The sequence below is a fragment of the Crinia signifera genome, chromosome 3, assembly GCF_055691185.1.
Source record: "Crinia signifera chromosome 3, ASM5569118v1, whole genome shotgun sequence".
Classification (NCBI taxonomy): Eukaryota; Metazoa; Chordata; class Amphibia; order Anura; family Myobatrachidae; genus Crinia; species Crinia signifera.
The window spans coordinates 1,221,504-1,242,230 of record NC_139219.1 but is presented as its reverse complement, the minus strand read 5'-3'; the positions used below and the strand labels follow the sequence as shown (position 1 = coordinate 1,242,230).

Here is a 20,727-nt window from a genome sequence, read left to right as displayed (position 1 = left end):
CTCTTAATGTAAGATTGCCAGCACCTGTGGTGAAACACCTTTGTTATAAATTAACCTGTTTAAAACAGGTGATGGCAATCATACATTTAGAAGGAAGTCTAGAACAGAGCATTGTGTCCTTCTGGAGAGGGTCATGTTGGGAGGTATGATAAGGTAACCTACCTGCAGCTGGAATACTAGGTAACCTACCTGCATTGTACGTGTACCTCCCTGCAGCTGGAATATAAGGTAACCTACCTGCACGTGTGCCTCCCCGCAGCTGGAATATAAGGTAACCTACCTGCATTGTACGTGTACCTCCCCCGCAGCTGGAATATAAGGTAACCTACCTGCATTGTACGTGTACCTCCCCCGCAGCTGGAATATAAGGTAACCTACCTGCATTGTACGTGTGCCTCCCCAGCAGCTGGAATATAAGGTAACCTACCCGCATTGTACGTGTGCCTCCCCCTCAGCTGGAATACTAGGTAACCTACCTGCATGTGTGCCTCCCCCGCAGCTGGAATATAAGGTAACCTACCTGCCCGTGTGCCTCCCCGCAGCTGGAATATAAGGTAACCTACCTGCCCGTGTGCCTCCCCCGCAGCTAGAATATAAGGTAACCTACCTGCACGTGTGTCCCCCCCACAGCTGGAATATAAGGTAACCTACCTGCACGTGTGTTCCTGCACAGAGAAGTTACCGTCAGGAAGCAAAGTGGGTTATAGAGCATTTTTTATACTCTGGATCACAAAGTCCTCCCCTGTTGTACAGCCAGGCACCTTCTGGGTCCTAGTAACACCACATTTGCTGATTCATACTGGCAGCTCCGACCTACACACACATTACAGTGCAGGTTAGGAGGTCTGGTGTACAATACATTGGTCACATGTTACATGATGGTGAATATATATATATATATATATATATATATATATATATATTGATCTTGATATGCAGATGGAGTGGCATGTATTGTGGCATCCGGAGCACTATATTCTGTAGAGGATCTATGTTGTACAGTCATAGACCTCTCATTAGTGAATCTGGGGACTGGCGGGGACAGGACTGGTGCAACCACAGCAATGCTCACACTATAGTGCTATAATAGTACAGTAATAGGTCAGTGATAGTACAATGGTATTACAGTAATAGTGCAGTGATAGTACAGTAATAGTGCAGTGATATTTACGTAATAGTGCAGTGTAGTACAGTAATAGTGCAGTGATAGTACAATGGTATTACAGTAATAGTGCAGGGATAGTACAGTAATAGTGCAGTGATAAAACAATAATAATACAGTGATAGTACAGTAATAGTGCAGTGTAGTACAGTGATAGTACAGTAATAGTGCAGTGATGGTACAGTAATAGTGCAGTGAGAGAATGATAGTAATAGTGCAGTGAGAGAATGATAGTAATAGTGAGAGAATGATGATGATGATGATAATAATGACAGTGCAGTGCTATTACAGTGCTAGCGCTATATAGTGCAGTGAGAGAATGATGATGATGATGATGATGATGATAATAATAATAATAATATAACAGTGCAGTGCTATTACAGTGCTAGTGCTATACAGTGCAGTGAGAGAATGATGATGATGATGATGATGATAATAATAATATAACAGTGCAGTGACAGAGCAGTGCTATTACAGTGCTAGCGCTATACAGTGCAGTGAGAGGATGATGATGATAATAATAATATAACAGTACAGTGACAGAGCAGTGCTATTACAGTGCTAGTGCTATACAGTGCAGTGAGAGGAGGATGATGATAATAATATAACAGTGCAGTGACAGAGCAGTGCTATTACAGTGCTGGCGCTATATAGTGCAGTGAGAGAATGATGATGATAATAATAATAATAATAATAATAATAATATAACAGTGCAGTGACAGAGCAGTGCTATTACAGTGTTAGCGCTATATAGTGCAGTGACAGAGCAGTGCTATTACAGTGCTGGCGCTATATAGTGCAGTGAGAGGATGATGATGATGATAATAATAATATAACAGTACAGTGACAGAGCAGTGCTATTACAGTGCTAGTGCTATACAGTGCAGTGAGAGGATGATGATGATGATGATAATAATAATATAACAGTGCAGTGACAGAGCAGTGCTATTACAGTGCTAGCGCTATACAGTGCAGTGAGAGGATGATGATGATAATAATAATATAACAGTACAGTGACAGAGCAGTGCTATTACAGTGCTAGTGCTATACAGTGCAGTGAGAGGAGGATGATGATAATAATATAACAGTGCAGTGACAGAGCAGTGCTATTACAGTGCTGGCGCTATATAGTGCAGTGAGAGAATGATGATGATAATAATAATAATAATAATAATAATAATAATAATATAACAGTGCAGTGACAGAGCAGTGCTATTACAGTGTTAGCGCTATATAGTGCAGTGACAGAGCAGTGCTATTACAGTGCTGGCGCTATATAGTGCAGTGAGAGGATGATGATGATGATAATAATAATATAACAGTACAGTGACAGAGCAGTGCTATTACAGTGCTAGTGCTATACAGTGCAGTGAGAGGATGATGATGATGATGATAATAATAATATAACAGTGCAGTGACAGAGCAGTGCTATTACAGTGCTAGCGCTATACAGTGCAGTGAGAGGATGATGATGATAATAATATAACAGTACAGTGACAGAGCAGTGCTATTACAGTGCTAGTGCTATACAGTGCAGTGAGAGGAGGATGATGATAATAATATAACAGTGCAGTGACAGAGCAGTGCTATTACAGTGCTGGCGCTATATAGTGCAGTGAGAGAATGATGATGATGATAATAATAATAATAATAATATAACAGTGCAGTGACAGAGCAGTGCTATTACAGTGTTAGCGCTATATAGTGCAGTGACAGAGCAGTGCTATTACAGTGCTGGCGCTATATAGTGCAGTGAGAGGATGATGATGATGATAATAATAATAATATAACAGTACAGTGACAGAGCAGTGCTATTACAGTGCTAGCGCTATACAGTGCAGTGAGAGGATGATGATGATAATAATAATAATATAACAGTACAGTGACAGAGCAGTGCTATTGCTATACAGTGCAGTGAGAGAATGATGATGATGATGATGATATAACAGTGCAGTGACAGAGCAGTGCTATTACAGTGCTAGTGCTATACAGTGCAGTGAGAGGATGATGATGATAATAATAATAATAATAATAATAATAATAATATAACAACAGTACAGTGACAGAGCAGTGCTATTGCTATACAGTGCAGTGAGAGAATGATGATGATGATGATGATGATATAACAGTGCAGTGACAGAGCAGTGCTATTACAGTGCTAGTGCTATACAGTGCAGTGAGAGGATGATGATGATAATAATAATAATAATAATAATAATAATAATAATATAACAGTACAGTGACAGAGCAGTGCTATTGCTATACAGTGCAGTGAGAGAATGATGATGATGATGATGATATAACAGTGCAGTGACAGAGCAGTGCTATTACAGTGCTGGCGCTATACAGTGCAGTGAGAGAATGATGATGATGATGATGATATAACAGTGCAGTGACAGAGCAGTGCTATTACAGTGCTGGCGCTATACAGTGCAGTGAGAGAATGATGATGATGATGATGATATAACAGTGCAGTGACAGAGCAGTGCTATTACAGTGCTGGCGCTATACAGTGCAGTGAGTGGCAGCAGCGGCTGCAGGACACGGTCCCTCTATCCCCCCAGTGAGGGGGGCACACAGGCCGGGCTGGGGCTAGGTGTCGGTGTATATACAGCAGGTCTCCCCGTCACTCACCCCGTCAGTGGCAGCAGAACGCGCGGCCGGAGGTTTGGTCCTCGCCGCTCGCCGTCCCCGCCGTCCCCGCTGCGCCCGCCCGGCTTCCGTAGTACTGTCACTGTCTGCTGGGAGCGGAGAGAACAGAACATGCTGACCCTGAGCCGCTGCCGGCTGCCGAGGACCCTCCGCCCCTGGGGGGTGAGAGCAGCCTCGGAGGTGACCAGCGGGACGAGTCCGTACCGGGACACCGTGCTGCTACCACACACCGACTTCCCCATCCGCCGGGGCCCCGGGGACATCGCCAGCGCCGAGCTGCGGCTGCAGGAGGTTAGCAGCGGGGTGAGGGGGTAGGGGGCACACGCTTGGCTGAGGGGTGGTGAGGGGGTAGGGGGCACACGCTTGGCTGAGGGGGTAGGGGGCACGCTTGGCTGAGGGGTGGTGAGGGGGTAGGGGGCACACGCTTGGCTGAGGGGTGGTGAGGGGGTAGGGGGCACACGCTTGGCTGAGGGGGTAGGGGGCACGCTTGGCTGAGGGGTGGTGAGGGGGTAGGGGGCACACGCTTAGCTGAGGGGGTAGGGGGCACGCTTGGCTGAGGGGTGGTGAGGGGGTAGGGGGCACACGCTTGGCTGAGGGGTGGTGAGGGGGTAGGGGGCACCCTTAGCTGAGGGGTGGTGAGGGGGTAGGGGGCACGCTTGGCTGAGGGGTGGTGAGGGGGTAGGGGGCATGCTTAGCTGAGGGGTGGTGAGGGGGTAGGGGGCACGCTTGGCTGAGGGGTGGTGAGGGGGTACGGGGCACGCTTGGCTGAGGGGTGGTGAGGGGGTACGGGGCACACGCTTGGCTGAGGGGTGGTGAGGGGGCTCGGGGCACATGCTTGGCTGAGGGGTGGTGAGGGGGTAGGGGGCACACGCTTGGCTGAGGGGTAGGGGGCACATGCTTGGCTGAGGGGGTACGGGGCACATGCTTGGCTGAGGGGTGGTGAGGGGGTAGGGGGCACACGCTTGGCTGAGGGGTAGGGGGCACACGCTTGGCTGAGGGGTAGGGGGCACATGCTTGACTGAGGGGTGGTGAGGGGGTAGGGGGCACACGCTTAGCTGAGGGGTGGTGAGGGGGTAGGGGGCACACGCTTAGCTGAGGGGTGGTGAGGGGGTAGGGGGCACACGCTTGGCTGAGGGGTAGGGGGCACACGCTTGGCTGAGGGGTAGGGGGCACATGCTTGACTGAGGGGTGGTGAGGGGGTAGGGGGCACACGCTTAGCTGAGGGGTGGTGAGGGGGTAGGGGGCACACGCTTAGCTGAGGGGTGGTGAGGGGGTAGGGGGCATACGCTTGGCTGAGGGGTGGTGAGGGGGTAGGGGGCATACGCTTGGCTGAGGTGGTGAGGGGGTAGGGGGCATACGCTTGGCTGAGGTGGTGAGGGGGTAGGGGGCACGCTTGGCTGAGGGGCGGTGAGGGGGTAGGGGGCATGCTTAGCTGAGGGGTGGTGAGGGGGTAGGGGGCACGCTTGGCTGAGGGGTGGTGAGGGGGTACGGGGCACATGCTTGGCTGAGGGGTGGTGAGGGGTTAGGGGGCACACGCTTGGCTGAGGGGTGGTGAGGGGGTACGGGGCACATGCTTGACTGAGGGGGTAGGGGGCACACGCTTAGCTGAGGGGTGGTGAGGGGGTAGGGGGCACACGCTTGGCTGAGGGGTGGTGAGGGGGTAGGGGGCACACGCTTGGCTGAGGGGTGGTGAGGGGGTAGGGGGCACACGCTTGGCTGAGGGGTGGTGAGGGGGTAGGGGGCACGCTTGGCTGAGGGGCGGTGAGGGGGTAGGGGGCACGCTTGGCTGAGGGGCGGTGAGGGGGTAGGGGGCACGCTTGGCTGAGGGGCGGTGAGGGGGTACGGGGCACACGCTTGGCTGAGGGGTGGTGAGGGGGTAGGGGGCACGCTTGGCTGAGGGGTGGTGAGGGGGTAGGGGGCACACGCTTGGCTGAGGGGTGGTGGGGGTACGGGGCAAATGCTTGGCTGAGGGGTGGTGAGGGGGTAGGGGGCACACGCTTGGCTGAAGGGTGGTGAGGGGGTACGGGGTACACGCTTGGCTGAGGGGTGGTGAGGGGGTAGAGGGCACACGCTTGGCTGAGGGGTAGGGGGCACATGCTTGGCTGAGGGGTGGTGAGGGGGTACGGGGCACATGCTTGGCTGAGGGGTGGTGAGGGGGTAGGGGGCACACGCTTGGCTGAGCAGTAGGGGGCACATGCTTGGCTGAGGGGGTAGGGGGCACACGCTTGGCTGAGGGGTGTTAAGGGGGTAGGGGCACACGCTTGGCTGAGGGGTGTTGAGGGGGTAGGGGCACATGCTTGGCTGAGGGGTGGTGAGGGGGTAGGGGGCACACGCTTGGCTGAGGGGTGGTGAGGGGGTAGGGGGCACACGCTTGGCTGAGGGGTGGTGAGGGGGTAGGGGGCACACGCTTGGCTGAGGGGGTAGGGGGCACGCTTGGCTGAGGGGTGGTGAGGGGGTAGGGGGCACACGCTTAGCTGAGGGGTGGTGAGGGGGTAGGGGGCATACGCTTGGCTGAGGGGTGGTGAGGGGGTAGGGGGCATACGCTTGGCTGAGGTGGTGAGGGGGTAGGGGGCATACGCTTGGCTGAGGTGGTGAGGGGGTAGGGGGCACGCTTGGCTGAGGGGCGGTGAGGGGGTAGGGGGCATGCTTAGCTGAGGGGTGGTGAGGGGGTAGGGGGCACGCTTGGCTGAGGGGTGGTGAGGGGGTACGGGGCACATGCTTGGCTGAGGGGTGGTGAGGGGTTAGGGGGCACACGCTTGGCTGAGGGGTGGTGAGGGGGTACGGGGCACATGCTTGACTGAGGGGGTAGGGGGCACACGCTTAGCTGAGGGGTGGTGAGGGGGTAGGGGGCACACGCTTGGCTGAGGGGTGGTGAGGGGGTAGGGGGCACACGCTTGGCTGAGGGGTGGTGAGGGGGTAGGGGGCACACGCTTGGCTGAGGGGTGGTGAGGGGGTAGGGGGCACGCTTGGCTGAGGGGCGGTGAGGGGGTAGGGGGCACGCTTGGCTGAGGGGCGGTGAGGGGGTAGGGGGCACGCTTGGCTGAGGGGCGGTGAGGGGGTACGGGGCACACGCTTGGCTGAGGGGTGGTGAGGGGGTAGGGGGCACGCTTGGCTGAGGGGTGGTGAGGGGGTAGGGGGCACACGCTTGGCTGAGGGGTGGTGGGGGTACGGGGCAAATGCTTGGCTGAGGGGTGGTGAGGGGGTAGGGGGCACACGCTTGGCTGAAGGGTGGTGAGGGGGTACGGGGTACACGCTTGGCTGAGGGGTGGTGAGGGGGTAGAGGGCACACGCTTGGCTGAGGGGTAGGGGGCACATGCTTGGCTGAGGGGTGGTGAGGGGGTACGGGGCACATGCTTGGCTGAGGGGTGGTGAGGGGGTAGGGGGCACACGCTTGGCTGAGCAGTAGGGGGCACATGCTTGGCTGAGGGGGTAGGGGGCACACGCTTGGCTGAGGGGTGTTAAGGGGGTAGGGGCACACGCTTGGCTGAGGGGTGTTGAGGGGGTAGGGGCACATGCTTGGCTGAGGGGTGGTGAGGGGGTAGGGGGCACACGCTTGGCTGAGGGGTGGTGAGGGGGTAGGGGGCACACGCTTGGCTGAGGGGTGGTGAGGGGGTAGGGGGCACACGCTTGGCTGAGGGGGTAGGGGGCACACGCTTGGCTGAGGGGGTAGGGGGCACACGCTTGGCTGAGGGGTGGTGAGGGGGTAGGGGGCACACGCTTTGCTGAGGGGTGGTGAGGGGGTAGGGGGCACACGCTTGGCTGAGGGGTGGTGAGGGGGTAGGGGGCACACGCTTGGCTGAGGGGTGGTGAGGGGGTAGGGGGCACACGCTTGGCTGAGGGGTGGTGAGGGGGTAGGGGGCACACGCTTGGCTGAGGGGTGGTGAGGGGGTAGGGGGCACACGCTTGGCTGAGGGGTGGTGAGGGGGTAGGGGGCACACTCTTGGCTGAGGAGGGGGTAGGGGGCACATGCTTGGCTGAGGGGTGGTGAGGGGGTAGGGGGCACACGCTTGGCTGAGGGGTGGTGAGGGGGTAGGGGGCACACGCTTGGCTGAGGGGTGGTGAGGGGGTAGGGGGCACACGCTTGGCTGAGGAGTGGTGAGGGGGTAGGGGGCACACGCTTGGCTGAGGAGTGGTGAGGGGGTAGGGGGCACGCTTGGCTGAGGGGTGGTGAGGGGGTAGGGGGCACGCTTGGCTGAGGGGTGGTGAGGGGGTAGGGGGCACACGCTTGGCTGAGGGGTGGTGAGGGGGTAGGGGGCACACGCTTGGCTGAGGGGTGGTAGGGGCACATGCTTGGCTGAGGGGTGTTGAGGGGGTAGGGGGCACACGCTTGGCTGAGGTGGTGAGGGGGTAGGGGGCACACGCTTGGCTGAGGGGGTAGGGGGCACATGCTTGGCTGAGGGGTGGTGAGGGGGTTGGGGGCACACGCTTGGCTGAGGGGTGGTGAGGGGGTAGGGGGCACACGCTTGGCTGAGGGGTGGTGAGGGGGTAGGGGGCACACGCTTGGCTGAGGGGTGGTGAGGGGGTAGGGGGCACACGCTTGGCTGAGGGGTGGTGAGGGGGTAGGGGGCACACGCTTGGCTGAGGGGTGGTGAGGGGGTAGGGGGCACACGCTTGGCTGAGGGGTGGTGAGGGGGTAGGGGGCACACGCTTGGCTGAGGGGTGGTGAGGGGGTAGGGGGCACACGCTTGGCTGAGAGGTGGTGAGGGGGTAGGGGGCACACGCTTGGCTGAGGGGTGGTGAGGGGGTAGGGGGCACACGCTTGGCTGAGGGGTGGTGAGGGGGTAGGGGGCACACGCTTGGCTGAGGGGTGGTGAGGGGGTAGGGGGCACACGCTTGGCTGAGGGGTGGTGAGGGGGTAGGGGGCACACGCTTGGCTGAGGGGGTAGGGGGCATGCTTAGCTGAGACGTGCTGAGGGGGTAGGGGGCACACGCTTGGCTGAGGGGGAAGGGGGCACACGCTTGGCTGAGAGGGGGTAGGGGGCACACGCTTGGCTGAGAGGGGGTAGGGGGCACACGCTTGGCTGAGGGGTGGAGAGGGGGTAGGGGGCACACGCTTGGCTGAGGGGTGGAGAGGGGGTAGGGGGCACACGCTTGGCTGAGGGGTGGTGAGGGGGTAGGGGGCACACGCTTGGCTGAGGGGTGGTGAGGGGGTAGGGGGCACACGCTTGGCTGAGGGGTGGTGAGGGGGTAGGGGGCACACGCTTGGCTGAGGGGTGGTGAGGGGGTAGGGGGCACACGCTTGGCTGAGAGGGGGTAGGGGCACATGCTTGGCTGAGGGGTGTTGAGGGGGTAGGGGGCACACGCTTGGCTGAGGTGGTGAGGGGGTAGGGGGCACACGCTTGGCTGAGGGGGTAGGGGGCACATGCTTGGCTGAGGGGTGGTGAGGGGGTTGGGGGCACACGCTTGGCTGAGGGGTGGTGAGGGGGTAGGGGGCACACGCTTGGCTGAGGGGTGGTGAGGGGGTAGGGGGCACACGCTTGGCTGAGGGGTGGTGAGGGGGTAGGGGGCACACGCTTGGCTGAGGGGTGGTGAGGGGGTAGGGGGCACACGCTTGGCTGAGGGGTGGTGAGGGGGTAGGGGGCACACGCTTGGCTGAGGGGTGGTGAGGGGGTAGGGGGCACACGCTTGGCTGAGGGGTGGTGAGGGGGTAGGGGGCACACGCTTGGCTGAGGGGTGGTGAGGGGGTAGGGGGCACACGCTTGGCTGAGAGGGGGTAGGGGGCACACGCTTGGCTGAGGGGTAGTGAGGGGGAAGTTGGCGTGTAATGGTTAGCATTACTGCCTCACAGCACTGAGGTCATGGGTTCTATTCCCACCATGTGTTATATATACGGGGCAGTACGGATGGTGTAATGGTTAGCATTACTGCCTCACAGCACTGAGGTCATGGGTTCTATTCCCACCATGTGTTATATATACGGGGCAGTATGGATGGTGTAATGGTTAGCATTACTGCCTCACAGCACTGAGGTCATGGGTTCTATCCCCACCATGTGTTATATATACAGGGCAGTACGGACGGTGTAATGGTTACATTACTGCCTCACAGCACTGAGGTCATGGGTTCTATCCCCACCATGTGTTATATATACGGGGCAGTACGGACGGTGTAATGGTTACATTACTGCCTCACAGCACTGAGGTCATGGGTTCTATCCCCACCATGTGTTATATATACGGGGCAGTACGGATGGTGTAATGGTTACATTACTGCCTCACAGCACTGAGGTCATGGGTTCTATCCCCACCATGTGTTATATATACGGGGCAGTACGGATGGTGTAATGGTTACATTACTGCCTCACAGCGCTGAGGTCATGGGTTCTATCCCCACCATGTGTTATATATACGGGGCAGTACGGATGGTGTAATAGTTAGCATTACTGCCTCACAGCGCTGAGGTCATGGGTTCTATCCCCACCATGTGTTATATATACGGGGCAGTACGGGCGGTGTAATGGTTACATTACTGCCTCACAGCGCTGAGGTCATGGGTTCTATCCCCACCATGTGTGATATATACGGGGCAGTACGGACGGTGTAATGGTTAGCATTACTGCCTCACAGCACTGAGGTCATGGGTTCTATTCCCACCATGTGTTCTATATACGGGGCAGTACGGATGGTGTAATGGTTATAGCATTACTGCCTCACAGCACTGAGGTCATGGGTTCTATCCCCACCATGTGTTATATATACGGGGCAGTACAGATGGTGTAATGGTTAGCATTACTGCCTCACAGCGCTGAGGTCATGGGTTCTATTCCCACCATGTGTTCTATATACGGGGCAGTACGGATGGTGTAATGGTTACATTACTGCCTCACAGCGCTGAGGTCATGGGTTCTATTCCCACCATGTGTTCTATATACAGGGCAGTACGGATGGTGTAATGGTTACATTACTGCCTCACAGCACTGAGGTCATGGGTTCTATCCCCACCATGTGTTATATATACGGGGCAGTACTGACGGTGTAATGGTTATATTACTGCCTCACAGCACTGAGGTCATGGGTTCTATCCCCACCATGTGTTATATATACAGGGCAGTACGGATGGTGTAATGGTTATATTACTGCCTCACAGCGCTGGGGTCATGGGTTCTATTCAAACCATGTGTTATATATACGGGGCAGTACGGATGGTGTAATGGTTAGCATTACTGCCTCACAGCGTTGAGGTCATGGGTTCTATCCCCACCATGTGTTATATATACGGGGCAGTACGGATGGTGTAATGGTTACATTACTGCCTCACAGCGCTGAGGTCATGGGTTCTACTCCCACCATGTGTTATATATATATATATATATATATATATATATATATATATATATATATATATATATATACAGAGCAGTACGGACGGTGTAATGGTTAGCATTACTGCCTCACAGCACTGAGGTCATGGGTTCTATCCCCACCATGTGTTATATATATACAGGGCAGTACGGACGGTGTAATGGTTACATTACTGCCTCACAGCACTGAGGTCATGGGTTCTATCCCCACCATGTGTTATATATACGGGGCAGTACGGACGGTGTAATGGTTACATTACTGCCTCACAGCGCTGAGGTCATGGGTTCTATCCCCACCATGTGTTATATATACGGGGCAGTACGGATGGTGTAATGGTTACATTACTGCCTCACAGCGCTGAGGTCATGGGTTCTATCCCCACCATGTGTTATATATACGGGGCAGTACGGATGGTGTAATGGTTACATTACTGCCTCACAGCGCTGAGGTCATGGGTTCTATTCCCACCATGTGTTATATATACAGGGCAGTACGGATGGTGTAATGGTTACATTACTGCCTCACAGCGCTGAGGTCATGGGTTCTATTACCACCATGTGTTCTATATACGGGGCAGTACGGATGGTGTAATGGTTATAGCATTACTGCCTCACAGCACTGAGGTCATGGGTTCTATCCCCACCATGTGTTATATATACGGGGCAGTACGGATGGTGTAATGGTTACATTACTGCCTCACAGCACTGAGGTCATGGGTTCTATCCCCACCATGTGTTATATATACGGGGCAGTACGGATGGTGTAATGGTTACATTACTGCCTCACAGCACTGAGGTCATGGGTTCTATCCCCACCATGTGTTTTATATATATATATATATATATATATATATATATATATATATATATACGGGGCAGTACAGATGGTGTAATGGTTAGCATTACTGCCTCACAGCGCTGAGGTCATGGGTTCTATTCCCACCATGTGTTATATATACAGGGCAGTACGGATGGTGTAATGGTTACATTACTGCCTCACAGCGCTGAGGTCATGGGTTCTATTCCCACCATGTGTTCTATATACGGGGCAGTACGGATGGTGTAATGGTTACATTACTGCCTCACAGCACTGAGGTCATGGGTTCTATCCCCACCATGTGTTATATATACGGGGCAGTACTGACGGTGTAATGGTTATATTACTGCCTCACAGCACTGAGGTCATGGGTTCTATCCCCACCATGTGTTATATATACAGGGCAGTACGGATGGTGTAATGGTTATATTACTGCCTCACAGCGCTGGGGTCATGGGTTCTATTCAAACCATGTGTTATATATACGGGGCAGTACGGATGGTGTAATGGTTAGCATTACTGCCTCACAGCGTTGAGGTCATGGGTTCTATCCCCACCATGTGTTATATATACGGGCAGTACGGATGGTGTAATGGTTACATTACTGCCTCACAGCACTGAGGTCATGGGTTCTATCCCCACCATGTGTTATATATACGGGCAGTACGGATGGTGTAATGGTTACATTACTGCCTCACAGCACTGAGGTCATGGGTTCTATCCCCACCATGTGTTATATATATATATATATATATGGGGCAGTACGGATGGTGTAATGGTTACATTACTGCCTCACAGCACTGAGGTCATGGGTTCTATCCCCACCATATGTTATATATACGGGGCAGTACGGATGGTGTAATGGTTAGCATTACTGCCTCACAGCAATGAGGTCATGGGTTTGATTCCCACCATGGCCCTAACTGTGTTTGTATATTCTCCCCGTGCTTGCGTGGGTTTCCTCCGGGTACTCCATTTTCCTCCCACAATCCAAAATGATACTTGTAGGTTACTGGCTCCCAACATTAACAATGTGTGTGCGTGTACCTGTAATAGGGAATGTAGATTGTAAGTTCCCCTGGGGCAGGGACTGGTGTGACTGTTCCTATATTCTCTGTTAAGCGCTGCGGAATATATGTGCACCATATAAATAACTGGTAATAATAAATGATAGCAGAAGGTTTCTGTCCCCTGCTGTGGAGAACACTGTTTGTAGACATTGCGCTGATAACAATCTGTTGCCTTTACAGGAGGGAAATTTCCTGCAGCTGTATAACAAGCAAAGAGCTGTTAAAACAAAGAAGGAATTCAGTCTGCACGATGGCCCCCCTTATGCCAATGGGGATCCCCATGTCGGACATGCCCTGAATAAGGTGAGCTTATTCCTAACTCTTATTCTGAGTTAACTAGCACTATATCAGTATAGCATTATCTAAACCCAGCGATGTGCCTATCAGTAGGACCTAAGGTACGGGCGCAGCCGGTGTGGGGCAGAAGGTACGGGCGCAGCCGGTGTGTGGGGCAGAAGGTACGGGCGCAGCCGGGGTGGGGCAGAAGGTACGGGCGCAGCCGGTGTGGGGCAGTAGTAGTGTTCACTCTAGGATGGAGACCGGGCAGGGCGCCGGGGGGCGGACCGGGCCACAGCTGGGGGGCGGTCCCGGGCCGCCGGCGTCATCAAAGGGGCGTGCCCGGGCCGCCGGCGTCGTCAAAGGGGCGTGCCCGAGTCGCCGGCGTCATCAAAGGGGTGTGCCCGGGCCGCCGGCGTCGTCAAAGGGGGTGGGACCGCCCCCTCCGAAGCCACTATGCTGCCGGGGAAGCGCCGGGCATCGCCGTCTACGGCGACGCTGGGCTTCCCCGTGAGGCTGTTTTAGCGGGGCGCTGCGAGAGGGGCAGGGCGCATTTTGCTCTTTAAAAATCAGGCAGGGAGCAGCGCCCCGCTAAAACAGCCTAGCGGGAACACTACAGTAGGTACGGGCGCAGCCGGTGTGGGGCAGCACGTACGGGCGCAGCCGGTGTGGGGCAGCAGGTACGGACGCAGCCGGTGTGGGGCAGCCGGTGTGGGGCAGCAGGTACGGGCACAGCCGGCGTGGGGGCAGAAGGTAGGGGCGCAGCCGGCGTGGGGGCAGAAGGTAGGGGCGCAGCCGGCGTGGGGGCAGAAGGTAGGGGCGCAGCCGGCGTGGGGGCAGAAGGTAGGGGCGCAGCCGGCGTGGAGGCAGAAGGTAGGGGCGCAGCCGGCGTGGGGGCAGAAGGTAGGGGCGCAGCCGGCGTGGGGGCAGAAGGTAGGGGCGCAGCCGGCGTGGGGTACAAGGTACAATATTTTCGCTTTGGAGGTCTTGCATTCCTATCCTCCCAGTAGATGATTGCATTGTCTTACTCTTGTCTTCTAGATTCTAAAGGACATCACAAATCGCTTTCATGTGATGAGAGGCTACAGAGTCAGCTACGTACCAGGGTGGGATTGCCATGGATTGCCGATTGAACTCCGAGCCTTGGCAGAAATGGGGAAGACATCTGAAAATCTTTCACCAATGGAGATCAGAACTAGAGGTATGAGGAGGCCATGTCTGTGTCACGTATGCAGGGAGGGTGACGTGTAGAAGTGCCTTCCATGTTTTTCTCACTCTCTCACTTAAAGAGGTGCGTATAGGACCCAAAACGTCCGACATCTGCATTTTCAAATGAATGTGCAAATTAATCGAAATAAGCAATGAAAAATACATTATTGTGATCAGTATAGTACCTTTATATTCTTCCCAGCCATGACATTCTTGACCATTTTACATGTGTGGCATGGGCCGAGATCTTGTTGGAAGATGCCTGATCCATCTGGGAATGTTTTTTCTAGATCTGGAACCGCTTTTGCTTTGAAGAAAATCATTGTACTGAGCTGAGCGCATCAACTGGCTTCAAGCTTCCAACACCATAGTCGCTGAAGCATCCCCAAAACATTCTTTTCTGGCTGTTTCACGCACTGATCAATGTGACAATCACTGATCTTCTCTCCAGTTCACCTTCGTACATGTTGACTTCTCTGTCCCTATACATACATACATACATACATACATACGTGTCTTGGCACGAGGCCCATGGGGTCTCCTCTACCCTTTTTAAGAAGGCGAGGCGTTTCCTGTTTTTGCAGGCTGGTCTAGCCTTGTGTTTACGCCTTGGTTCCCTGAATGTTTAGCTCTCTGTTGTCAATCTTTTTTCAAAAACGGTTGGCTCTTTTACCGGAGGTACACACGTTTCTTCAAGGGGTGTTGCGGCTGCAACCTCCTTTCCATCCACCATAGGCTCTGTAGGACCTGGATTTGGTCCTCGGTTTTTTGTAATCTGCAGTTTTTGAGCCTTTAGAAGAAGTGGAGTTAAAGTACCTCACGTGGAAGACGGTCCTCCTACTGTCCTTTGCCTCAGCCAGGGGAGTCTCAGATCTGAGGGCTTTTTCTTGTCGCCCACCTTTTTTTTGGTGTTCCATGCTGACCGAGCAGAGCTTCGTACCAGTCTCACCTGAGTTGCGGTCCGTGGGGTCTCTATTCAACAGCTCTGTAGAGCGACCACTTGATCGGATCGTCTGACTTTTGTCCGGTTCTACCGATTTGACACCTTGGCGTCTCCAGCATCTCAGTTTGAGCGCTCGGTGTTAAGGGGGTCTCACACTGTCCCGTCCATGTTGGGAACTGTTACTCCAGTGACACACACTGATCTTTTTTTTAACTTTTTCAATCTATCATTGTTTGATTGGTAATGTGTGTTATGTTTAACCTCCTCTTTGGAAGTGTGCTTCTCTCTTCCAGCTCCCTTTGGGCACAATCCTTATGACTGCCTGGAAATGATGAGTGTGAGTGTGTATTGATGCTGTGTATACACGTCAAGTAGCTGCCGGTTTATGACGAGTATTTCTGCATATACATTGTATGCCTCTGCATGCAGAAGGCCAGCTCACCCCATGTTTTTCTTCAGCTGAGCGTTAATGATCCATCTGAATCAATGTTCCGTCTGACCCAACAGAACGCGTCACATGGTTACATCTCCATGACTCTCCTGTTACATTCGGCATATGTTAATTCAGTGCATCCCTACTCCAGTCCCTAAGGATCCCTAACAGGGCATGTTTTACAGATCTCCTTAGTATCCCACGTGAAGTAATTTTGCTCCAGTCAAGTAATAAGTTACATACAATAAAAATAAATATCAAAAACAAATCCTCCAGGAGAAATATTCTGTAAATGCTGAGGGGAGAACCGATGATGATGATGATGATGATGATACGAAGTAAAGCAGCTTGCGTCTCAAAAGCGGGGATACTGCTGCCTATTTAAGGCGAACATTTACCATATGCAATTTAACTATCCCTGAGGAAGCCGCTGAGGTCTAGGAGGCGGAGAAACGCGTTGGTTGATTTTTTTTCTGGTACCAGTTGATGGAAGTCTTGTTGGAGACCCTGTTTCCGGTAGGCGGACCCTGATATGGCCAGTCTGGAGTGCTAACCAGTGACAGCCAGGAGCCCACTATTCTCTCCAAACAACAGGTGGCCAACTGTACGTTGCTATAACCACAAATATCATGTAAATGAGTGGTAACTATAACACTTCTATTCATCTGCTCATATTTGCTTAATGCTGCAATTATTCCCCCTAAGCAGGCTGGACTAACAAACTAACCACTCTCCTTTCTGCTTGCATGGTTCCCTGCACTTACCTGCACTGCACCTTACCCATTATTCCTCTAATTGCAAATAACCTCACTCTTTGGGAGTTGCTTTAATTAGTAGCATCATCGGGGGATCTCCTCTCAGCATCTACAGAATATTTCTCCTGGAGGATTCGTTTGTTGTTGTATGTAACTGTTTTTTATTCTTATATTTTTATTAACTATTTATTAAATTGTTCTTTACTATTTTAGCGCATTGTCTGTTTCTGCTTTGGCCAATTTTTCATGTGTTGATAAGTACCCACATCTCACTGCAGCTCTAATATTTCTACATACATAGGGTATATCCAGCGCGCAACCGTACTGTACATAGGGTATATCCAGCGCTGCAGCCGTACTGTACATAGGGTGTATCCAGCGCTGCAGCCGTACTGTACATAGGGTGTATCCAGCGCGCAGCCGTACTGTACATAGTGTGTATCCAGCGCCCAGCTGTACTGTACATAGGGTGTATCCAGCGCTGCAGCCGTACTGTACATAGGGTGTATCCAGCGCTGCAGCCGTACTGTACATAGGGTATATCCAGCGCGCAGCCGTACTGTACATAGGGTGTATCCAGCGCTGCAGCCGTACTGTACATAGGGTGTATCCAGCGCTGCAGCCGTACTGTACATAGGGTGTATCCAGCGCGCAGCCGTACTGTACATAGTGTGTATCCAGCGCCCAGCTGTACTGTACATAGGGTGTATCCAGCGCTGCAGCCGTACTGTACATAGGGTGTATCCAGCGCTGCAGCCGTACTGTACATAGGGTATATCCAGCGCGCAGCCGTACTGTACATAGGGTGTATCCAGCGCCGCAGCCATACTGTACATAGGGTGTATCCAGCGCCGCAGCCGTACTGTACATAGGGTGTATCCAGCGCCGCAGCCGTACTGTACATAGGATATATCCAGCGCCTAGCCGTACTGTACATAGGGTATATCAGCGCCCAGCTGTACTGTACATAGGATATATCCAGCGCCCAGCCGTACTGTACATAGGGTATATCAGCGCCCAGCCGTACTGTACATAGGGTATATCAGCGCACAGCCGTACTGTACATAGGGTATATCCAGTGCGCAGCCGTACTGTACATAGGGTATATCCAGTGCGCAGCCGTACTGTACATAGGGTATATCCAGCGCACAGCCGTACTGTACATAGGGTATTGTATCCAGCGCTGCAGCCGTACTGTACATAGGGTGTATCCAGCGCCGCAGCCGTACTGTACATAGGGTATATCCAGCGCGCAGCCGTACTGTACATAGTGTGTATCCAGCGCCCAGCCGTACTGTACATAGGGTGTATCCAGCGCCGCAGCCGTACTGTACATAGGGTGTATCCAGCGCCGCAGCCGTACTGTACATAGGGTGTATCCAGCGCGCAGCCGTACTGTACATAGGGTGTATCCAGCGCCCAGCCGTACTGTACATAGGGTATATCAGCGCCCAGCTGTACTGTACATAGGGTATATCAGCGCCCAGCTGTACTGTACATAGGGTATATCAGCGCCCAGCTGTACTGTACATAGGGTATATCCAGTGCGCAGCCGTACTGTACATAGGGTATATCCAGTGCGCAGCCGTACTGTACATAGGGTATATCCAGCGCGCAGCCGTACTGTACATAGGGTATATCCAGCGACGCAGCCGTACTGTACATAGGGTATATCCAGCGACGCAGCCGTACTGTACATAGGGTATTGTATCCAGCGCCGCAGCCGTACTGTACATAGGGTATTGTATCCAGCGCCGCAGCCGTACTGTACATAGGGTATTGTATCCAGCGCCGCAGCCGTACTGTACATAGGGTATTGTATCCAGCACCGCAGCCGTACTGTACATAGGGTATTGTATCCAGCGCCGCAGACGTACTGAACATAGGGTATTGTATCCAGCGCCGCAGCCGTACTGTACATAGGGTATTGTATCCAGCGCCGCAGCCGTACTGTACATAGGGTATTGTATCCAGCGCCGCAGCCGTACTGTACATAGGGTATTGTATCCAGCGCCGCAGCCGCACTGTACATAGGGTATTGTATCCAGCGCCGCAGCCGCACTGTACATAGGGTATTGTATCTAGCGCCGCAGCCGCACTGTACATAGGGTATTGTATCCAGCGCCGCAGCCGCACTGTACATAGGGTATTGTATCCAGCGCCGCAGCCGCACTGTACATAGGGTATTGTATCCAGCGCCGCAGCCGCACTGTACATAGGGTATTGTATCCAGCGCCGCAGCCGCACTGTACATAGGGTATTGTATCCAGCGCCGCAGCCGCACTGTACATAGGGTATTGTATCCAGCGCCGCACCTGCACTGTACATAGGGTATTGTATCCAGCGCCGCAGCCGCACTGTACATAGGGTATTGTATCCAGCGCCGCAGCCGCACTGTACATAGGGTATTGTATCCAGCGCCGCAGCCGCACTGTACATAGGGTATTGTATCCAGCGCCGCAGCCGCACTGTACATAGGGGATTGTATCCAGCGCCGCAGCCGCACTGTACATAGGGGATTGTATCCAGCGCCGCAGCCGTACTGTACATAGGGGATTGTATCCAGCGCCGCAGCCGTACTGTACATAGTGGATTGTATCCAGCGCCGCAGCCGTACTGTACATAGGGGATTGTATCCAGCGCCGCAGCCGTACTGTACACTTCTGCTTTTTCTTCTTCTGTCCAGCCAGGGAATATGCAGAAAAATCCATTGAGAAGCAGAAGGCCTCGTTCATTCGCTGGGGGATAATGGCTGACTGGGAGAACTGCTATTACACCTTTGATAAGAAGTATGAAGCCAAACAACTGGAAGTGTTCTACACAATGCATGAGAAGGTACGGCGCGGTCGCTCCGGTTATTGTGCGGATTTCGGGCTTAGTTCCCGCGTATGTCATGTATGCCAAGCCCGCACAGCAGTGTTATTCTGCCGCAATCAACCAATGTAATGAGGACATTATTATTTTATCTTTTCCGCTTTAGTAGAATCTTATCATAGCAATGTATTCCCAGCTAATTACATACTTTCGGTCTAGGGTGATCTGTTCATTATCATTGGGTTAGGCATCTGTATTCTGACTTGTAAAAGTAAAGGCCTTTATTAAGGTTGAAGAGTGAAGTGGAGAGAGGGCAAGTACCAGCCAATTGGCTGGTTACTGCTGTGTATGAATAATGTCAGTTAGGAGCTAGTTGGCACTTTATCTCACTCCAAGCTTTGATATATATCCCCCCCTTGAAGTCTACCAAGCTTTGATACATGTCCCCCCCTTGAAGTCTGCCAAGCTTTGATACATGCTCCCCCCCAAAGTCTACCAAGCTTTGATACATGTCCCCCCAAAGTCTACCAAGCTTTGATACATGTCCCCCCAAAGTCTACCAAGCTTTGCTACATTTCCCCCCAAAGTCTACCAAGCTTTGCTACACAAGGAAAAACTAATTTGGGAGAGTGAGGGGGATCTTACACCGCAGGTAGGTTTCTTGCAATAAGCATATGTCCATTAGCAGTAATGATGGCGATAGCGGGGGACCTTTGCTGGTATGTTCTCATCATCAATGGGAGTTACTCTGAAGGGAACAGCTGTTAATGTGGGAATTGAGTAGCAGAGAGGAAAAAAAGGTTGATAACAGCCCCCCACCCCTCACAAGGCTTTATAGAGTTTGGGGATGCATTCGGCTTGTTGGTAAGCAGTATGTGGAATGCTGGAAGATTCCACGTCGACAGGGGTTTTTTTTTGTGTGTGTGTGTGTGTGTTATACTTTATATTTAGGAGATCCTATATATTCCATTTGTAGGCAAAACACCTTCTTTGTTATAAACCACTTTCCCTGTGTGTGTGTGTGTGTGTGTGTGTGTGTGTGTGTGACTGGTGTATCTGCTTGTTTGGTGCATCTGTTGCCATCTGTTATTCATTCTTCGTGTCCCTGTCGGATCGTAATGTGGGATTAGTGTATTATATAGGCTGTATGTCCTGTCGCTGTCCCGGAACGTAATGTGGGATTAGTGTATTATACAGGCTGTATGTGCTGTCGCTGTCCCGGAGCGTAATGTGGGATTAGTGTATTATACAGGCTGTATGTCCTGTCGCTGTCCCGGAACGTAATGTGGGATTAGT

General features: G+C 53.2%; 2 protein-coding genes across 4 annotated transcripts in view; one reads left to right on the top strand and one right to left on the bottom strand.

Annotated features, from left to right (window-relative positions):
* BPNT1 (3'(2'), 5'-bisphosphate nucleotidase 1) overlaps positions 1-3,942 on the bottom strand; it is a 40,102-nt gene extending 36,160 nt beyond the window's left edge. Inside the window, exons 1-2 of one of the 3 annotated variants that reach the window (XM_083175134.1) lie at positions 3,797-3,942; positions 652-813 (exon numbers count right to left, since the gene is read on the bottom strand). In XM_083175134.1, coding sequence (XP_083031260.1) covers positions 652-712 — 61 coding nt within the window. In that variant the 5' untranslated portion in view covers positions 713-813; positions 3,797-3,942. Of the gene's footprint in view, positions 1-651; positions 814-3,657; positions 3,774-3,796 lie in introns of those variants that run through there. The other 2 variants (XM_083175135.1, XM_083175137.1) reach the window with 2 other exon arrangements.
* Positions 3,789-20,727, top strand: part of IARS2 (isoleucyl-tRNA synthetase 2, mitochondrial) — a 152,241-nt gene continuing 135,302 nt past the window's right edge. Inside the window, exons 1-4 of the mRNA XM_083175133.1 lie at positions 3,789-4,105; positions 13,182-13,304; positions 14,319-14,478; positions 19,304-19,452. Coding sequence (XP_083031259.1) covers positions 3,926-4,105; positions 13,182-13,304; positions 14,319-14,478; positions 19,304-19,452 — 612 coding nt within the window. The 5' untranslated portion in view covers positions 3,789-3,925. The remainder of the gene's footprint in view (positions 4,106-13,181; positions 13,305-14,318; positions 14,479-19,303; positions 19,453-20,727) is intronic.